Genomic DNA, 18237 nt, shown 5'->3' with positions numbered 1-18237 from the left:
CGGCCCTATAAGCCCTCGCAGGCTCCGCCTCCGCAGGCAGCAATTCCGCGGTGCTCTCAGCTTCTTGCGTGCTTCCCTCCCGCCGCTGCTGGCCATTGGCTTCGCGTGGCCGTGCTGGGCCCGCCCTGGACTCCGGTAGGGCTCGGCCGGGGCGCGGAGCGGCGGGGGAGGCGGGCGGCAGCGGCTCTGCGGCCGGGGAGCGGGGAGGCGGCGGTGTTGTGTGAGTAGCGCTCCTGCTCCGGGCTGCCTGCGGCTCCCGCTGGGACCGTCCCGCCGGGGTGGAACAAGGAGCGCTCCCGGCCCGCCGTGCTGTGCCCCGGGAGCCGCTCGGCCGCGGCCTGGGCGGCGGCGGGGCTGTGCCAGCTCGGCCTTTGCCCTGGCCGGACCGCAGCGGGGTTGGGCCGTGCGGACACATGGCCCTGGTCAATGATCACTGCGGCAGGGTCGGTCCTCGCGGTGTTGAGCCCCAGTGTGCACGGCAGGTTGGTCCTGCCCGGCCCCTCGGCTGTCCTATGTGTCGCAGACGCTCCGGGACCCGGCTGAGGAAGGAGCTTGCTGTTGTCACCCGTAGGAAGGGCCGGCGTGCGATCCGTTCAGGGCACCTGCAGTTAGCTCAAGTCAAGCAAGTGCACATCAGGAAGTGCAGGAAACACGCCAGTTGTCACTGTCAGAAGCGATGCTTCCCCAGCTGCCCTTGGCAGTGTGCTGGGTACAGCACGGTGAGCACTGATGGGTACTAGGCCGTGCTCGTGTGTGCATCCAGAGGGACGGAAGTAATGTGGAGTGCCACTTGGTGAACTGAGCTGTGTTGTGTCTAGCACCTGATGTGACTGCTCTAGTGGGCTCCTGGAGAGCTTGCTTGTCACACCGTATGCTACCGCATATGCCCCAGCGTTTGTGGGTAGCTGAGTGGTTTTGTGATGCTACAGGAGCTTGAAAAAGCTGTGAAGCCTCAAGAGTCCCACAAGAAGGGGAGCATGACCCATTCCCTTATCTTTTATCACTACCCTTGCAGGGTGATGTGTGTTATGAGCAAGATAAATTGCTATGAGGAACAGAGTCCAGGCAGACTGGCTTTCTGCTGCTGAGCCTAGCCTGAGGAGTCTTGTCTAGACTATGTTCCTCCTTTTGGATTTTGGTAGCTTGGACTCTACTGACTGGGGGTTTTTGTTTGTTTATGTTTTGTCTTGCTTTAATTTTGGCCCTAGTTCCAAAACCTGCATAACTTCTGCAGCAGGTTGCTAACTGTGGAAGAAATTGCTTCTTAAATTTGTGTAGATTATCAAATTACTACCAACTAAACTGAATAGCTTTCTATCAAAATAAATGTTGGTAGCCTAAAAGAAGCAAACCAGTCATGTCTGTTTCCTTGTAGGAATAAGGAAACAGGGATGATTTTGACCTGATTGTGAGTGAAGTCTTGTAATTGCTTAATCATTGTCAGGTGGAAAAAGGATTAGCTCTGGGTTTGAATCTGGAGTCCTATGTGGCATAATTGTTAAGCTTATTGCTGACTAAATTATGCATATTTGTGTGTCTGTTTTATCGATGTTTAAAATCTGCCACAGAGCACTGAAGTTGTGTGAGAACCTGGAAGCCACTTCTTTGAAAGTCCCTAGGAGTATTGGTTCAGGAACATGTGACTATTTAAACCTGAAGGTAGTAGCAGTCATAATCTGTATCAGGTCATGCCTAAGTACATGTTTAGGTGTGTCATGTGGGAAGAGCCTGTTATTTAGATTTGTTCTAATTTAAGTTCAGCTGCATGCAGTTATACAATTTGCTTAGATTGTGGGAACTGTTAAAATTCAGTTGTTTGTCAGTCAGGCATGATGTTCTGAAAATCCACATCTTGATACTGCTTTCAAACAAGATGCTGACTAGCCAAATACTATCCTGGGAAAGCTATTAGGATGGAGGTAAAAATCCTTAGAACTGACTTAAGAAGCAGCATAATAAGTAGTAGAAGAAATGTATTTCCTGGTTCTGTGGCAAAGCTTTCTTGCAATAGATGTTAATGACCATATTCTTACTGTGCAGTACTCTTAAAACTGTTTGCAAAGTATTCTGTGTGGCATCTTGAACGTCACTAATTAAATGTTATAGCCTCATTTTAATACTTTCAAGTAGAATTTTAGGTAAATGCACGTTTGTTTTGCTTAAATGATTGGTAAGCCTTATCTGAGGGGCTTTTGGAGTAAGTTCATATACTAAGTTTGGTCTGTAGACTGCTGTGGCCTGGGAAAGCTTGAAGCCACTATGAAAAGAAGAAGGGAAATAAGGATGAAATACAGCGAAAACGAAAAGTGACATTAACCCCTTCCCTCCCCTGATCACTGATAAACTAAGCACTTCTTTGAATTCTGTGATGTGCTTTCTTCTAAGCTTTTTGCTTGCAAAGTAGTGAGGGGATTTGATCCACAGCAATAATCTTACTTTATGTTGTGGGGGAATGTTTGAGTGATACTTCTGTATCATGACGTTTACTTTCAGGAAGCTTTTAATTAGGCTGTTACATGTTGCATTGTGTAGCATTTATACACCAGTGGTGGTTAAAATAATTTATTTTACTAGTTAGAGCTTACCTGCTGAATCGTTTTCCAGCCTTCCTTACCCTTGCACCAATACCTAAATGAATGAAAATATTTGGCTTAAGTAGACCTCTGTCTATTTCAACTCCGTAAGAATTTATCCCTCCCCTCCAGAGAGTGGAGTGGAGTGAAGTACCAAAGTGCTGAAACCTCTGAGAGCCTGAGGAGGAGGTGACCTTAAATACCACTCACTAGTATTTGAAGGAATCATCCTTGTTTGAGAAGCTGTTTTGGGAACTTTGTGTTTGTTGTTAATGTTCTCCCTCTAAATGTTCCTTGTAACTGTTGGGGGTTCACTGAACAGCACTTGCACTTTGTTCTGGGGCTTGCTTTGAGTAGCTCAGAGCTGCATCAGAGAATGTAATGCAGTTTCAGTAGTGGTAAGACAAAGAATGAAACTTCATTGCAGCCACTCTGGTGGATTTCTAAACCTGTGAGAAATGGGAATCTAGTGTCTACCCTGTTGTGAAAAGAGAATGCAGCTTGTACCTGATACTAGGCTAATGACAAGCAGGATGATCTTGAATAGGTGGGAGTAACTGGATAGAAGTGGGAAGCTTGGCTGTTGAACGATGATCCACACATATTGAAATGTTCTTCCTCTGGAGAAAAGGAGCGATTGACTGGGCCCTCATGCCCTCATGTCTGGGCCAAGTAAAAATGTGTCCACATCAAATGATGGTGCAAATGCTCTGTTAAAATATAAAGGGTGAACCTTCTTACAACTTTTCATGAGTGAACTCAGTTCTGGAGTTTGAGGAGGGGCTCATCAGAAGCTGTGCAAGATCTGGTACAAGCCCATGTGCTTGGTACTGACCAGGGCTGCATGGTCTGGGGGAGGCCTGTCCAAGGAGGGTGGGAGCAGTGGGAGCAGGGCCAGAGTTGCCAGGCTTAGGAAAGGCTTGAGGGGTGTTGGGTAGAGGCAAGACCCAAGCCACGAGATCCTGTGCCAGCTCTTAACCCTTCAGTGGAAGAAATGTGTGCCTGGAAGGAAGATGGTGAGAGAAATTAGCATTTTCCTGGAATGCTCATGACCCCTCTTTTCCAGACTGGTGTTCTGGGATGATAAAACTTAGTTTTTCACTGATTGCTAGTTAGCCTTGAGCTGACTGATGTGAATTCACCACTTTGTAATCTGATAATTCAGAGGTGCTGCTCCAGCATACTTCAGTTTCATACAAATCAGTACAAGCTGAACCTGAATTTAAAAGGATAGGAATAGAATTACTTATTTACCACCTCGTGGTGAACAAGGTGCACTGGAATGTGTCAGGTGTTTTTCATAGGATGCTCAACACTCATCCTTTAGGTTTTTTAAATGCTCAGAAACAATTTGTTTTTATTTTGAGATGAATGCTGATGTAGAACTCAGGTTCATATCGTAACTTCTGCCCAGAAGCAGAGTAACCTGAGGAGTAATAGCACTGGTAAAACAGGGACTGTAGTGGTAACTTGAGTTTTTGGACTGAGACTACTTAAATTCCAATGTTAGATTCCTGTTTGCTTGTAAAGTGCACTAACATATGCTCACCTTTGGCTGTTCCTTCTAACAAGTGGTGCTCTTAAGGTGTGAGGGGGAAGCACTTCTGTTAAAAAAAAAAAAAATCAGAACTGGGGACAGTTGCTTCCTTTTACTTTTTTTTTTTCTTGTGGAGCTGTGTGGTTTGCTAGAATTATGCATTTCTGATAAAGTTTGTACGTGTATTTCTCTGCTGCTATGAGAAACTTTTAGTTGAGTAATGAGTCGCTTATCATTTACTCATTATTTTGAGCACTTCAGCAAATATCAAGTTACTAAGCCTTACTTGTTCCTGTTGTAGGTATTGTGAGCTAAGTTGATGTTGTCACGTGAAACTTGACAGTATTGGTAAAGTATAATTGAGTGAACTTATGCTTCTTGCCATGCTAATAGATCTGATGTTGAATGTTTTGGAGAACATGGCGTTCTGCTTCCTTGAACCTGGACGTGTGTGGAGAGGACACAGAGGTATTTGATGTTAGTATCCCAGTGTAACATCCTAACTTGCTGTCCTGGAGACATTTCAGGTTACTGAACTAAGCTAATAATTTTTACTAACTTTGGTAGCTGTTTTTACTTTGTTCTGCTGAATTAGCATTAAAATGCCATGGTGAAAACACAGAATATTATGCTGCTCGGCATTGACTATGTAGTGTTTGTATACACAATCCCTCATTCTGCTATGAAAGGCATTTTCTTTGCAGTGTGTTTTGCTAAGTCTTTAGTAGGGATGTAGCAGGATGTTGAGAAGATGATGTGCCTAAGGTTTGAGTAAATAGTTGTACAAGTTGAATGTGGACATGAGGTAACTGTCAAGTAACAATGCAAGTACAATGACATCATCTGCTTTCATGGCTGTTTGTCTAAATTTCAAGGTACTTCTTAAAAGGAACTGAAACCTGCAAGCTTTGGAAAAGGTCCCTCACTTGTTTGTCTCTAAAAGAAAACACCATCAATGACAAAATGAACTGTCAGAATTTATTCCTATTCACTGTTTTCAGTACTGAATGTAATTAGGCTTCATTTCCAGTATTTTAGAGAAAACAGTGACATGCTCAGATTCCATGTTTTTCATTTGAGCTGTCCTTTGTACCATAGTTATATCATTAGAATTATCACTCTGCTTTTGATCTAGAGAGGATTTGTCTGTTGTAAGATTATGATTATGGGTTTTTTTTAAACTGTAACATAATGCTTATTAGATTGTCTGTCTGATCCAGCTAGCTTCTGTTTTTCCAGCAATTTGAGCTATTTCTGTGTTTACAGGCATGAAGCCATACCCTGAAGTGATTCAATTTGAACCTTTTACATAACATTAGTACTCGAGTATTGCTTTACTGCTCAGCATGATAGAATTTAGTGAACTTCATAGCAAATATAGCTTTTGATAGTTTTAATGAGCATTCTGTTAAGCATTAGTCAGTTCTGGTAATGTATATAAGGCTTTGTGTATTTTCTGTTTTCTCAGTAAATCTAAAGCTGTCCAAGGTGCAACTAGAAAAGTAAGTCTGTGTCACCCCCAAGTTAAATTAGGTTGAAGCTGGATGTTGTGTTCTGCCAACAATCTCTTAATGGAGAATTCTGATGTGTTCTTGGAATTACAACAATGCATTAGCCAGTGTTTTTCAGATGCATTTAACTTTTGGGGTGGAAAGAAATTGACTTAATCTCAAAAATGCCTGAGCTTTGGGGAGGCTTTAATGTACTCACTTGAATATGTAGACTAAATTCCTTCGGTTTGCTTTTTTGTCGTTGTTGTTTTTGGTTTGGTTTTTTGTTTCGGCTTTCTTGGTGGTGTTTGTTTGTTTGATTTTGATGACTTAAATTGTTTCTACATCCACACTTCTGTCTCGCTGGAGAATGCTGTGAGAGGTTGGAGGGCCAAGTGAATATAGTAACTAGACTGTCTTAGGTAATAAGTATTCTACCTGTTGTTTTTCATACCCACATTTTAATCAGGTATGATAGCTATCCCCTAATGAGACACTGAACAGCTGCAGGGGTAAGAGAGAAAAGGGAAGGAAACTGAGAGTTGTGATTTTCAAAACAGTACTAATGTGGCCAGTGGGGGTTGTTTCCTGCTGTGTAGGAACATGCATGAGGGGAGCAGTTCAGAGCTCCCATCTGCTCTGCTCAAGGAGGGTGACAAATACCATGTGAACTAGAAGTTTTACCTTCCTTCTTGGGGTGGAGCATGCCAATGGCACCTTAGGGGCATTATAGTAAGTGAAATGCTAGAATTCAATGTTTGAATGCAGTTTCTTTTCACTCCTTGCTGGAGCTCCAAGTGTGATTCAACCCTGTCAGTAGTTCTGTAGTAAAAGAATCTGTGGCTGCAACTAAATGTTTAAAAATAGTTATTTGTGGTGTGTAACTCATGAACCAGGAACTGAAGATGATAATTTCAAACTCTTCCTATGATGGTCCATTAGCAATGATTCTTAAAGTACTCCAGCTGTTCATGTTTTTTTCACGTGCAGACAGTGATTTAAGAGGTCAGTCAGACAGCAAGCTTCGTGTAGTCAAGCTTTCTGTGGGAACTTCTCCTCACATAAATCTCTTCCACTTGTTTTGCCAGGGAATGAAGTGTTACTTTAAATTTCTTTCTAGACAAAGCTTATCAGTTGGTGGTTTTTGGTTTTTTTTTTTTGGTGGTGAGATACAGGTTTTTTGATAAGGAGGATTTATGGTATGTGTTCCCTTCCCCTCCTGTTATGGGAAGAAGTTTTTGGACTTGAAGATTTGTTAGGCTGAAAGGCTGGCAATAAAGCTGTGGGAGACATTTGTGCACTGCAGTTTTAGCACTGCAGTCTCATGCTTGGTTGCCTTCTTGTGTCAATGTGCTTTTTTTCCCTGACATAGTATGTGATGTGCTAACAGCTTCTCCATCACTGTCTTGGGGAGGATCACAGCAGTCTCATCTTCTGCTGCTTGGCCAGATACATGAATTCACCAAACTAAAGGCAGATGAAGATGCTTCAATGGGACAACTACATTAATGAAAGCTTGATTTGGAAAGTGTCTAAAGAGACCATGTAATCCACCCTCACAGCTTCGTTATGTCCACTATCACCTCTAGTAAATGTTTGTCTGACGCATTCTTGGAGATTTACAATGTGAGAGACTTGACAGCTTTGCCAAGCCATGTGTTTATCTTCCCTTTTAAAAGGTATTTCTGATCTGTAACCTAAGCCTGTTTTCTTCAGTTAAGGCCTACTTAGATGTGGGAAAAATGCCCTTCACTGAAAGCTTGATCCACCTGTGGGGAAAAAAATCCTTACCTGCTTCATGCAGTTCCTTAATTATAAACATCACCACCTTCCATGGACTGGATTCTGCTTACAGGGCTCCTTTGCCTTCCTTACCTCAGGCTCTTCTCCAATCAGTTCATCTCCTGTGATGAGGATGGGAACATCCAAAACCATCCAAAAAAAAAAAGCACGTGGGACGCTAGTCTTGCTGCGGCAAACTATTTTGCAGGTTGCACATGTGTGTACATACAGCTCTGCTTGACTTATGCTAAATTGTATTTAGTTATATATACTAATTTGTCACTGAGTCATGTTTGGACTGCAAGCTGCAGTAATTAAGACTTACTTAGAATTGTGGCCTAGCCAGATGTTCAGCAGGCAGGATTTTTTGTAGCTAACTAGTCCTGCTCATAAAGGTGTCTCAGCCCTGCTGTTGTGCAGATCAACAATGAGACATCTGTGTTCCTGCAGTAGACCTGCCACAGGGCTTGTGCTGCCTCTTCTCCCTCCCCCAGCACTGGCTGAGGAAGAAGCCCACAGTTTGAACTTGGATTGCAGCTGCCTGCCAAAAAATCTTTATAGTAATCATGTGGTGGAATTACTGGTGATCATCCTGTTTACCCAGACACTGTGGTAGGACAGATCATGGATTATAGAATTCGTTGATCTGAGTTGGAAGGGACCTTAAAGCTCATCTCATTCCACCCCCCTCCCATGGGCAGGGACACCTTCCGCTATCCCCCATTGTTCCAGGCCCTGTCCAGCCTGGCCTTGGACACTTCCAGGGATGGGGCAGCCACAGCTTCTGTGGGCAACCTGTGCCAGGGCCTGCCCACCCTCACAAGGAACAATTTTGTCCTTACATTTAATCCAAATCCACCCTCTTCTAGTGGGAAGCCATTTCCCCTTGTTCGTCATTCCAGGCCCTTGTCCAAAGTCTCTCTCCAGCCTGTTTAGGTACTGGAAGGTGCAAGAAGGTCACCCTGGAGCCTTCCCTTCCCCCCTTAGCTCTCTCTGCCTGTCTCCAGAGCAGAGGGGCTCCAGCCCCTGGAGCATTTTTTTCCTTCTCTTCTGGACTTGCTGCAACAGCTTCATGTCCTTGTGCTGGGACCCCAGGCCTGGAGGGAGCTCTGCAGGAGCGATCTCACCTGAGTGGGGCAGAGGGACAGATTCCCCTCCCTTGACCTGCTGCCCATGCAGGGGGATGAGCCCAAGGCATGGCTAACTTTCAAAGCTTCAGATGCAGGTTGCTGGCTCGTGTTGAGCTTGGATTAAGGTGGACTTTTTCTAGGTTTGCAGTCTTTAATTACTCAACTTGGTTTGTCTTCTGAAGTTGTCAATGAGCAAACATTTTCTTCCCCATTGTGTTAGCAAACTGCATAGCTGTGCTGATATGGGAGCACTGAGTAAGTAATCTTTCATAGAAGCTCTTGGTCTTATTGTATGCTTTGAAAATGTATGGACCATTTTGTCTGGAACTATGCAGGAAAACTGCTCGAGGCAGTTGCCTGCCACTGCCAGACTTCAGTGGTTCATGCTGGGGTTGTCCAAGCTGTAACTGGTGATAACTTTATAGTGGAAATGACTTGTAGCTTTAACTGGTTGTGTTTGTGTTTAGCTCTCTAAGAGAACTCTGCTTGTGCCTGATTAGGAGGGGCCAGAGCCCAGCTCAGTTACCAGGTTGTAGATCGGTTGACGGCATGGCTGAAACTCAAAGGCTCTCTGGAATCAATGGAATTGGGTGTATGTTTTTCCACTCCCTTGAGCTGCCATACAGTGAGCTCACACTGAACAAATAATGTGGTAGGAGTAATTCTGCATTGGAGGAAACAGGGGGATACTGATTATGTAAAGGTGGTGTGCTCAAATTAAAGTCTCTAGCTGTGCTCACCCTTTCTTAGTATATAGAGCTGAAATTGTATAAGGAAATTGTACAGCTTCTGTTGATTACTAAGGGAAGCTGCATGAGGGGAAAGATACAGCAAGCTTGTTATTTAAGCATTTGTATGCCTGTTAATCTCAGTTCTTGTTAAAAAAAAGAAATTCTGAAGTTTTTCCAGGAAGGACCTGATAGAGTTTTTCCTGCCCTTGTGGCTAGGATATGTCATAGAGAATTGGAATTGAGGAAGCAAGCAGTTGAGAGTCTGGTATCTTAGGGATTATCTTTTCCAGGGCACTGTGACACCTAATGACAGCATTTCCAATGTTTACAGGTTGGATTTTCACTTTCCAGTCTTTCTTTTGCTCTCTGTTTGGCCAAATGTTACTTACCAGCCTGACCTCAAATCACTGAGACTGTTTTCATGGGAGTAGAGATGACCACAAATGATGATAAATTTCATGGTGGCTTTTTAATTATGACATGGTTGTTCATCTATCCTTAGTGTACCTCTCTAACTTTCCCTGGAAAGCTGAGGATTGCCTTACACGAGGGTTTCTGTTACACTGTCTGGATGTCTCATTGATGTGTGTTAGTAATCCTTATACAGGGGAGTTTTAAGATTTACATGGGCACAGTGCAACAGCATCAATGTCCTGTGGTGCAGTGGAATCTGCTGTAAAAAAGCTGTTGTCTCTTGGCTTGTTGTAGATCTCAGCAGCAGAAGTTCATTTGTATATCAAAGTGGTAATCTGATCTTAACTTCTCCTCTCCAGTATTCACAGTTAGACTCCAACACCTGGAAGGCCTAAGGAGACATTGGGGATAACTGTGTGATTGGAAGTGTATAATCATGAAAATTATTCTGTCTGAATAACTTCTAAGTAACTGTAGTTAATAGTTAAGCAATGCCATTGGCTGCTTACATCAAGACCCGAAACTGCTTTTTCCTTGTGGACAAGGAGAATCAAACTGCCCCTAGCTATTCCCAAATACTATGTTTTAGCAGGTACCACGTATGATACATCAACCATTCTCTGTATGTGTTTTAGAACATCTCCTTGGAATATCTGAAGTCCATATGGCTATGTATGATGAAGATATCTTGAAAAATCCTTTTTATTTGGCCATTCAGAAGCGACGTCCTGATCTATGCAGCAAAGTTGCAGAACTCCATGGTATTGTAAGTATAAAAAAGTGTATTTAAAAGCTGCTTAGTAAATGGTAGCTATTTGAGTTTAAATCATATGTATGCTAGGAAACATGTAAAGATTAGTTCAAGCCTACAAAACCTGGCAATGAAGCAGAACAATCTTTAGTTTAAGTTGCACATTATTTACTAATATGGCCCTCTTGATATATTGCAAGGTAGTAAAAAGTTATGGTTGGTATTGTTTCTAAGCTCTGCAGAAAGCTTATTTTCCTTTCTCTGAACTGAAGTTACGTATTCTCTCACAAGTTTATAACTTAAATGGGATTGACCTTTTGAAATGCCTGGTGGGCAAGCAGTTACTCATTTGACAGCATTTTATGTGGCAAAATAAAGCTAATAAACTGGCCTGGAATAAAAACTACAGTCCTTAACATTTACTGATCTGGGTATTTTGCAATTAATCTTCATTCACAATTAAGTGTGTAGAGACTCCATAAAACATGGAGGTTATTGTTACCTGATTATAAAATTTGTTTCTTTCTAATTAAGAATTTGTCCAAAATTGCTTATCTGTTGGTGTAAACCCAAGAAGTTTATCTTAGATTTTTTTTTTTCTTTCTGGTGGATTTTCATTTTAGTATGAAAATATACTTTGCTTTTTTATTAGCTGCTTAATTTTAAGTCATTTGTGTGACTGGTGCTAAGTAGCTAAAGATTTAATTTACTTCCCTTAGTGTCGTTTGCTTCAGTAGCATCTGTCAGCCTTTTTCAGATAAGTTACTAAATGAAATTTCTGGGTTAATTATTGAATTGTGTTTCTAGTGGTAGCCTTTCCTTTTTATTTAAATAAAAGCACCTATAGTTCCTATATGTTTACTAGTAAATATTTATAAGCTTGATTTAATTGCTTGCCTCTAAAGGACAAAAGCTACTGATGTATAGCTGGCAATACATGGCATTTCTCTCTAAAGCCTGATTTAACTTTTTTTAGGTGCTAGTTCCATGCAAAGGAAGCCTTTCAAGCAACAGTCTTTCTACCTGCCAGTTTGAATCTTATGTTCTGAAGCCGCTGGAAGAAAATTTTCAAACCTTAAATGGAAAGGTATTTCTGTTTTGATATCTGAATGTAACTTGGGGACACTCCAGTGAGTGATTTGCTGCTGCTGACTGATTGTGTGAACTAATGGTTACAGAGGAGGCAAGCAGGGCTGACACTGCATAGGGTCCCAGTGTTTTCATTTGTAATTTTGCAGTACAGTCTGAGAATTTGGGCATACAGCTTGCACTATAGATAATTTGCAGGCTGCCATCTAGATCTTCCTATTCCAGATGTCCTCACTGGAGTTGCTGGGAAAATAAAGCCAAGCATGAGAAATACAGACAAGGTGTGTGGTGTTTTTCTAAAGCTGGGTTAAGTCCTGATCTGAAGTTGTTGGGTGTTTTTAATTTCCTTTTTACTAAAAGTGCTCTAAAATGCGCAAACAGGTCTTGGTGATTGTCTGAAACCTCCTCTAGTAGGTTTGTGAAGGAAGTGGCTGTAAGCAAGGTTCAGCCAGCCACTGAAGACTGAAGGAGCCTGCGTTTCAGTGTCTCCACAGCATGAGAATGGAGATATTTTATGGTCTGGGGCTTTCTTGCCTTGCAAGTTTCTCTTCTCCCCCTGGGAAATATAACTACGCAATGTAGAAGCCAAAGAGTAACTTTTTTTTTTGGGCAGAGTTTCACACTTGATCTGCTCTTCGTTTTGTTTCAGGAGATCTTCATACAAGGAAACCTCATCATTTTAGGAGATGGTTTTAATTATCATCTCTCGGTGCCTGTTCTCTTTGAGGAAACCTTTTACAATGAAAAAGAAGAAAGCTTTAGTATATTGTGCATAGCTCATCCATTGGAAAAAACAGAAGGCTCAAGTATGTATTGGTGCCAATTCGGTGGCTGCCTTTGCACAGTGAGCAAATTAGTGTTTGATGTGCTTAATAAATGTGTTCATTCTGGAAAGTGTTGGCTTGGTTAAAAGCCCCTGGCATTTATCAGCTTGCTGGGCCAGATGTTGGTGTGCTACTGAAGAGAAATATCAAGTTGCTGCCAGGCAAAACTAGTGCTGAGACTGGGGCATAAATCCTGCAGAATTAAGAATCATCTGTAGAATACTTACTCCAGCATGATTTTTCTTAGCAGTGCTCAATTTAGTGCTGACTGCTTAAAAAAGGGATTTAGTCTTAAATGTGACTATGTGTGTCTTGAAATGCAGGGTAGATGCACAAAAAACTGGAGAGGTAAATTCTTTCATGATCACTATTGGGGGACAGAAGCTGTATGGCAGAGTTAGGTAGCAACCTCCTGGTGGTTGCCCAACTTATTAAGATGAATGTCTTAATTTTGGAAGTGCTCCTTAAGGCTGTAACACTATTTTCAAGACTACTGTCAATACTGTGAATGTTAACAGCATGTCCTTGTGAATTTGTATAACAATCTATGTTTACTAATTAAGAAGAACAGAAGCTCCTTAAGAAGCTTAGAAGCTTCAGCTTTTTCTGAAATAAAAACGTTAGTCTTCCTAAATAAGTAAGAGTATTTGAAACAAGTGAATGCAAAGAGAAGTAGTACTAGGGTAGAGTGAAAGTAGTACTGTGAGGGAAGTATGGAAGTTTGTCTGGGGAAAAAAAAACAACCTAGCTGCCATTCATATAGCCTTAAATTTTCTAAGTATTAATCTATATCTCAAAAATTATTCTTGTGATATTCTTTATAGGCATTACTTAATATAGTTGTATTGCAGTCTTTCAGAAGTGAAGGAGTTTCTAATTTCAAAAGTAATTTAAAAAGAATGATTTAAGCCTCTTACTAGTTGGTTGCCTTTGACTGCAAATGAAAGATTTGCCTAGAAAAAAATTTTGGAAAAGCAACATGAGCTCTAAGTGAAGGAGGGATTCAGTTGTCTTATTCAGAAGAAAAGTGGCGTTGGTTTAATGTTACATGAAGCAACTTTGCTCTCCAGTTCAGAGAAAGCATGTCTAAATAAAGAATAGGTTATGTAAAAATCCAAGATGGGATTTTTGCAGCTCACTTAAAGCACCCTGACTTCCTGCATGGGCACTCAGTCAACACTGTAATGTGCTTTTCTTCTACTTTCAAGCTTGACTTACACAACTCATAAGCTGAGTGCATGTGGTAGTAAATTATCCCAGTGTAAAAAACCATGTGAAATCTGTTTTAGCTATTCCGAATAAATACTTGACATAAAAAGCAGGGGAGCCTGCTCTAATGTGATGCATTAAATTCTCTTAATTAAAGGTAATGCTCTTGTTAAAGGTGCAATAAGCTGAATTAATGTTTCAGTGCACACAAGCTGGCTGTATATGCAGGGAGAAAATGCATTTTACCATGCATATATATTAACTCTGTGTTAATTCTTGGCTTTTATTTTAGGTGAATCTGCAGCTTCATCAAACTCCTATTTGCTTAAAAACATTGAAGATGTTAGAGAGTTCTTGGGAAGGCACTGTGAGAGATTTGATAAATACATAGGATCTTTCTATAGAACAATTAAAGAACATGAAAGGAAAAGCCTCCGCCACTACATAGTCAGTATCTTCCTTCCTGATGTCTAATTTGCTAAATATAATTCACTTCACTGCTGCTATTATCTTTGTCTTAGTGAACTTTTCTGTGTCACAGTAGCCTAGAGTTGTGAAAGGGGAGGAGGGGGAAGTGGTAATTTGCATTTAAGAATTTCACTATCTGAACTGTTTAGTAAATGCAATAATTATTGCTAAAACTCTTACCATACTGAGCACTTTTGAGACAGGGAAGACTTTCTTTATTTAAGCTTTGTTCCTCCAAGTCCCATTAACCTGAATCTGACAGCTTTTATCTTTTCTCTCCTAGGATTCTGTCAGTGCACTTTATACCAAATGTCTGCAGCATCTTTTGAGAGATTCACACTTGGTAAAGACTTACCCCCCTAGATACATAGTACAGTGTTACTTAAGCAATAAATTATCTGACTTTCTCTTGCTGTTTATGGCTTTGCTTTTCTAGAAGATGCTTGCAAAGCAAGAAGAGCAGATGAATCTGATCAAACAAGCAGTTGAAGTAAGCATCTGAAATGAAGGAAAATAATTAGCAAGCTGTTTTTAACTCTCCCTTTCATGCCTAAAATACTATTTTTTTTCTACAGATGTATATCCACCATGCTATTTATGATCTAGTCTTCAAATATGTGGGGACAATTGAGGCAAGTGAGGTAAGTTTCTTTAATTGCTACATACTAGTTATGTTCGTCTAAATCATTTAAAAAACCTGTTGCCTTTCTATTGATTAGGATGCTGATTTTAATAAAATCACGAGGAGCCTTCAAGACCTGCAGCAAAAGGACATTGGAGTGAAACCTGAGTTCAGGTGAGAGAGATGACTGCGGGTTCTTTGAAGAGTCATTGAGATCCTGTCTTAAGTGTCAGCAAAAAAGTGTCTTCCCTCAGACACGAGCAAGATTTTTTTATACTTTGTTCATCTGAGATGGAAAATTAAAGCTTGGCAAGTGTCATATGAGGACAATCTGCATTGATGGTTATCTCCTTTACTTTTATGTTTTTAAGCTTCCCTTTCCATCTTCAGCATACAGAAATGCAGGTTCACTTGGAGTAGAAGTGGGAATATTTTGGAACCATTCTTCAATTCAGCTCTGCCCAAGTTAAAACTTGGGCTTTGGACTTCCTGCAGAGGAACTCTGTATGCTAATAATTCATTTCTAATTATTTTGTAGTTTTAATATACCACGTGCAAAGCGAGAACTGGGTCAGTTGAACAAATGTACTTCCCCTCAACAGAAGCTACTTTGTCTGCGTAAAGTTGTACAAATTATTATGCAGTCTCCGAGCCAAAGAGGTCAGTAATTAATGAATTAATAATTTTAAACTTAACCAGCACACACAAAGCACTTCAGTATATGAACAAGTGTTTGATAGTACTTGGGGATCAAACACCATTGATCTGGAGTGTCTAAGGTCTCTAAAGAGAGCAAAAGGGAAGCAAGGTACATGTGTCAATGCTGGCTCTTGTGAGGTGAGGTGGGGTGCTGGGTTAGCTTGTGTAGGTCTTAGCTTGAACATGTGGGAGGCTCTCATTTGCCAGGACACTGATGATGAACAATTTTAAACACTGAAGATTGCTGCTAGGTCATTCTTGTGTATTAGTCCATGCTCTCTTTGATATCTTGAAATCGATACTCTTGAGATGCATCTTTTGCAAAATGCAGTGTTGGGTGGGGCCAAACAAATGTGCTGCTGTGGATTACAGCAGTGATTCTGTGGTATGAAAACACAATCCTCTCAACCTGGCATTTACTTTATGTAGCTTGAAAAGAGAAGATGCTTCTACAAAGCAAATAGAGTAGCACAGTGAACTTATGCTTTCCCTACTTCATCTCTTCCTGTCTCTGGGAAGACTGCTGGGTTATGGAAAAATGTATCAACTTTGAGCATAGTCTTTGCACTCAAGAACTTTAGAAATCTTGAGCTAGTGCTCTGGCTCTTGCTGTGGGAAGAGAGGGATGCTAGTCAAATATTGCAGGCTGTACTGCACCAACTGCATCTGTGTTGGCTCCTGACAGCCTGTTTCAGTGAGAGATTGAGAATGTTTGGAAGCCTGCCCTGGGCTCTCCATGCATTCTCTACGAGTAGAGCTGGCCCTTAGTCTTAGGAGGCAGAACTCCTTTTAGAGTTATTGCTCTTGATTTGAACCATAACATGACTAATACCAAATGTGAATTCTTTTTTCAGTTAACATGGAAACCATGTGTGCAGATGATCTTCTCTCTGTTTTGCTGTATTTGCTTGTAAAAACAGAAATCCCAAACTGGTACGTTAACTATTTTGGCTCTACAGAACTCCTTCTTACCATCTTGTGTAGTGGTGCTGTAGGGACAAATGTTTCTGAACATACAGTAATAACTTACTGAAACTGTAAGAGGTCCTGTTGAAATGCAGAAAACACTTTGTAGGACAAATAGCAAAGATGTGTTATACATGTAACTAAATTAAGGACCTATCAGGAATGTGTCTTTGATTCTCAGCCTAGGAAACATTTGTAGTGGGAGGCCATCTCTCTACCACATCTGCAAAGCCTTTGTAGAGTGATTCTCTGTGCAACCTTTATGCATTTCAAGATTTGGTGCATGTCTTACAGAGAAACTAGCTGTGACTGTTTAATTACTTCCTGCTAGCCTATGCCTTTGTCTCCTCATTTTCAGTAAAATTCTGTCTAAACCTTCCAGCTGTACCTGAACTGATTCTCAGTGTTGGTATGATCTGTATCTCTGAGATCAGCATTTGGCCTTTAGCTTGTAGCTATCACTGTGGTGCTTGAAACATTGCTTCACTCTGTTCAAAGATGTTAATCTCCAACTATTGTCCTTATCCTTCATATTCCTTCTATCCAGTTAATAACTTTTTATTAAGAATAATATTTAAGACTATTTAAGAGATAAGTAGAGTTCAGATCAGTCTACAAGCTCAGAACAGCCATATTGCTGGCCTAACAAGCTTTCTAGAAGCTTTTTCCCAACTCACACCTGTTGCCTGCCTGGATTGCCTAAGATGAGCTGCAATATGCCATGCTAGTGTCTTATGTTTAGTGGTTCATGGCTTTAACTCTTTCTTTTTCAGGATGGCCAACTTGAGTTACATAAAGAACTTCAGGCTTTGCAGCTCAGTGAAGGATGAGTTGGGATACTGCTTAACCTCAATTGAGGCTGCAATAGAATACATCCGACAAGGCAACCTCTCTGACAGATCAACAGTAAGCTACTCTTAAACTCTGTCAAATGTCTGATAACTTGTAGTTCTGTGTACCATTGTGGGTGTAAGTCCAGCCAGAGGATACAAATAACTAACGTAAGAATTCCCTTTTTTTCCTTAAAAACATGAATATGTTGAATTTACCCAAATGATTATAATGAAGTTCTAGCTCTGTACCAATACTTGTTCTTCTGTACTTCTTGAGAAATACTTAAATGTCAAGTTTGCCTCTTCATATGATTAGAGGAAAAATGACAGCACTGTTTTCTACAGATGAGTCTCTAGAATGTTTGGTATCTCCTGTTTGTACCCTACCATGGTTGTGAAAGCAGTGCGGTACTTGAGAGCAGGCATAGCTTAAATTTTTGTGTAATTCTAAAACACTGAGCTGTGCTAGCAGAAAGGAGATAGCAGTGTAATATAGAATTATTCAGCAGATCTTCATACTCAAAGAATTCCATGTGTTTGCAGTGCAGGTTACAATGCTGCACTGAGTTGATGGCTTAGGGGGAGTGCAGGGTTATGATAAGATGGTGTTTGAAGGTCAAATTTAGCTCTTGGGATCTCTGATCTGGCAGGGGTAGGAAATTTGTGGATGCATGAGAGATTTGCTACTAGGCAGCTGGACCTGCTGTCAATCTGTTCACATCCCTGCAGGCCAGTCAAGGGTGATGCTGATGTGACTTTAGAAACTTCTATGATTTTAGAACTTTGTAGGTTATTTAGTCAAGGAATCCAGTCTTACCACTCCTGTAAAATTTTCTACTGTTGTAAAACTAGGTATTCCTGAGCCGATGTGGAAATCAAAAGGAGTGAACTTGGAACCAGAGTGAATTCAGTGTGTCTCAGTCTGCCCAACTGCAAAGCACTGGAATCTAACTGCAGGGGCCAGAATAATGGCTCAGTGTGCAGGGCTTGGGATGGGACAACCTGGGGCACAGTCTTAAAGAAGAAGCACTTTAAGTAACATTTTGACCTCTTGCTATTTTTGGTTTTGTTCTTTTCTGGGATTTTTCCATGAACCTGTTGTACAGGTTTGTCTTGTAC

The 18237-nt window shown here is 41.1% G+C and overlaps 1 protein-coding gene across 7 annotated transcripts in view; it reads left to right on the top strand.

The window, feature by feature from the left end:
* The window catches only part of ANKRD27 (ankyrin repeat domain 27), a 55150-nt gene that overhangs the window by 12138 nt on the left and 24775 nt on the right, over window positions 1-18237 (top strand). For 4 of the 7 annotated variants that reach the window (XM_010396517.4, XR_002044881.3, XR_002044880.3 and 1 more), the window contains 11 exons: window positions 10293-10423; window positions 11385-11495; window positions 12147-12303; window positions 13823-13977; window positions 14282-14341; window positions 14435-14488; window positions 14574-14639; window positions 14718-14794; window positions 15159-15280; window positions 16174-16252; window positions 17059-17191. In XM_010396517.4, coding sequence (XP_010394819.2) covers window positions 10322-10423; window positions 11385-11495; window positions 12147-12303; window positions 13823-13977; window positions 14282-14341; window positions 14435-14488; window positions 14574-14639; window positions 14718-14794; window positions 15159-15280; window positions 16174-16252; window positions 17059-17191 — 1116 coding nt within the window. In that variant the 5' untranslated portion in view covers window positions 10293-10321. Of the gene's footprint in view, window positions 1-41; window positions 136-167; window positions 221-1793; window positions 1920-10292; window positions 10424-11384; window positions 11496-12146; window positions 12304-13822; window positions 13978-14281; window positions 14342-14434; window positions 14489-14573; window positions 14640-14717; window positions 14795-15158; window positions 15281-16173; window positions 16253-17058; window positions 17192-18237 lie in introns of those variants that run through there. The other 3 variants (XM_039558129.1, XM_039558128.1, XM_019284209.3) reach the window with 3 other exon arrangements.

The sequence above is a fragment of the Corvus cornix genome, chromosome 11, assembly GCF_000738735.6.
Source record: "Corvus cornix cornix isolate S_Up_H32 chromosome 11, ASM73873v5, whole genome shotgun sequence".
Lineage (NCBI taxonomy): Eukaryota > Metazoa > Chordata > Aves > Passeriformes > Corvidae > Corvus > Corvus cornix.
Note: the sequence above shows the minus strand (reverse complement) of the source record. Positions and strands in the feature narration are given on the sequence as shown.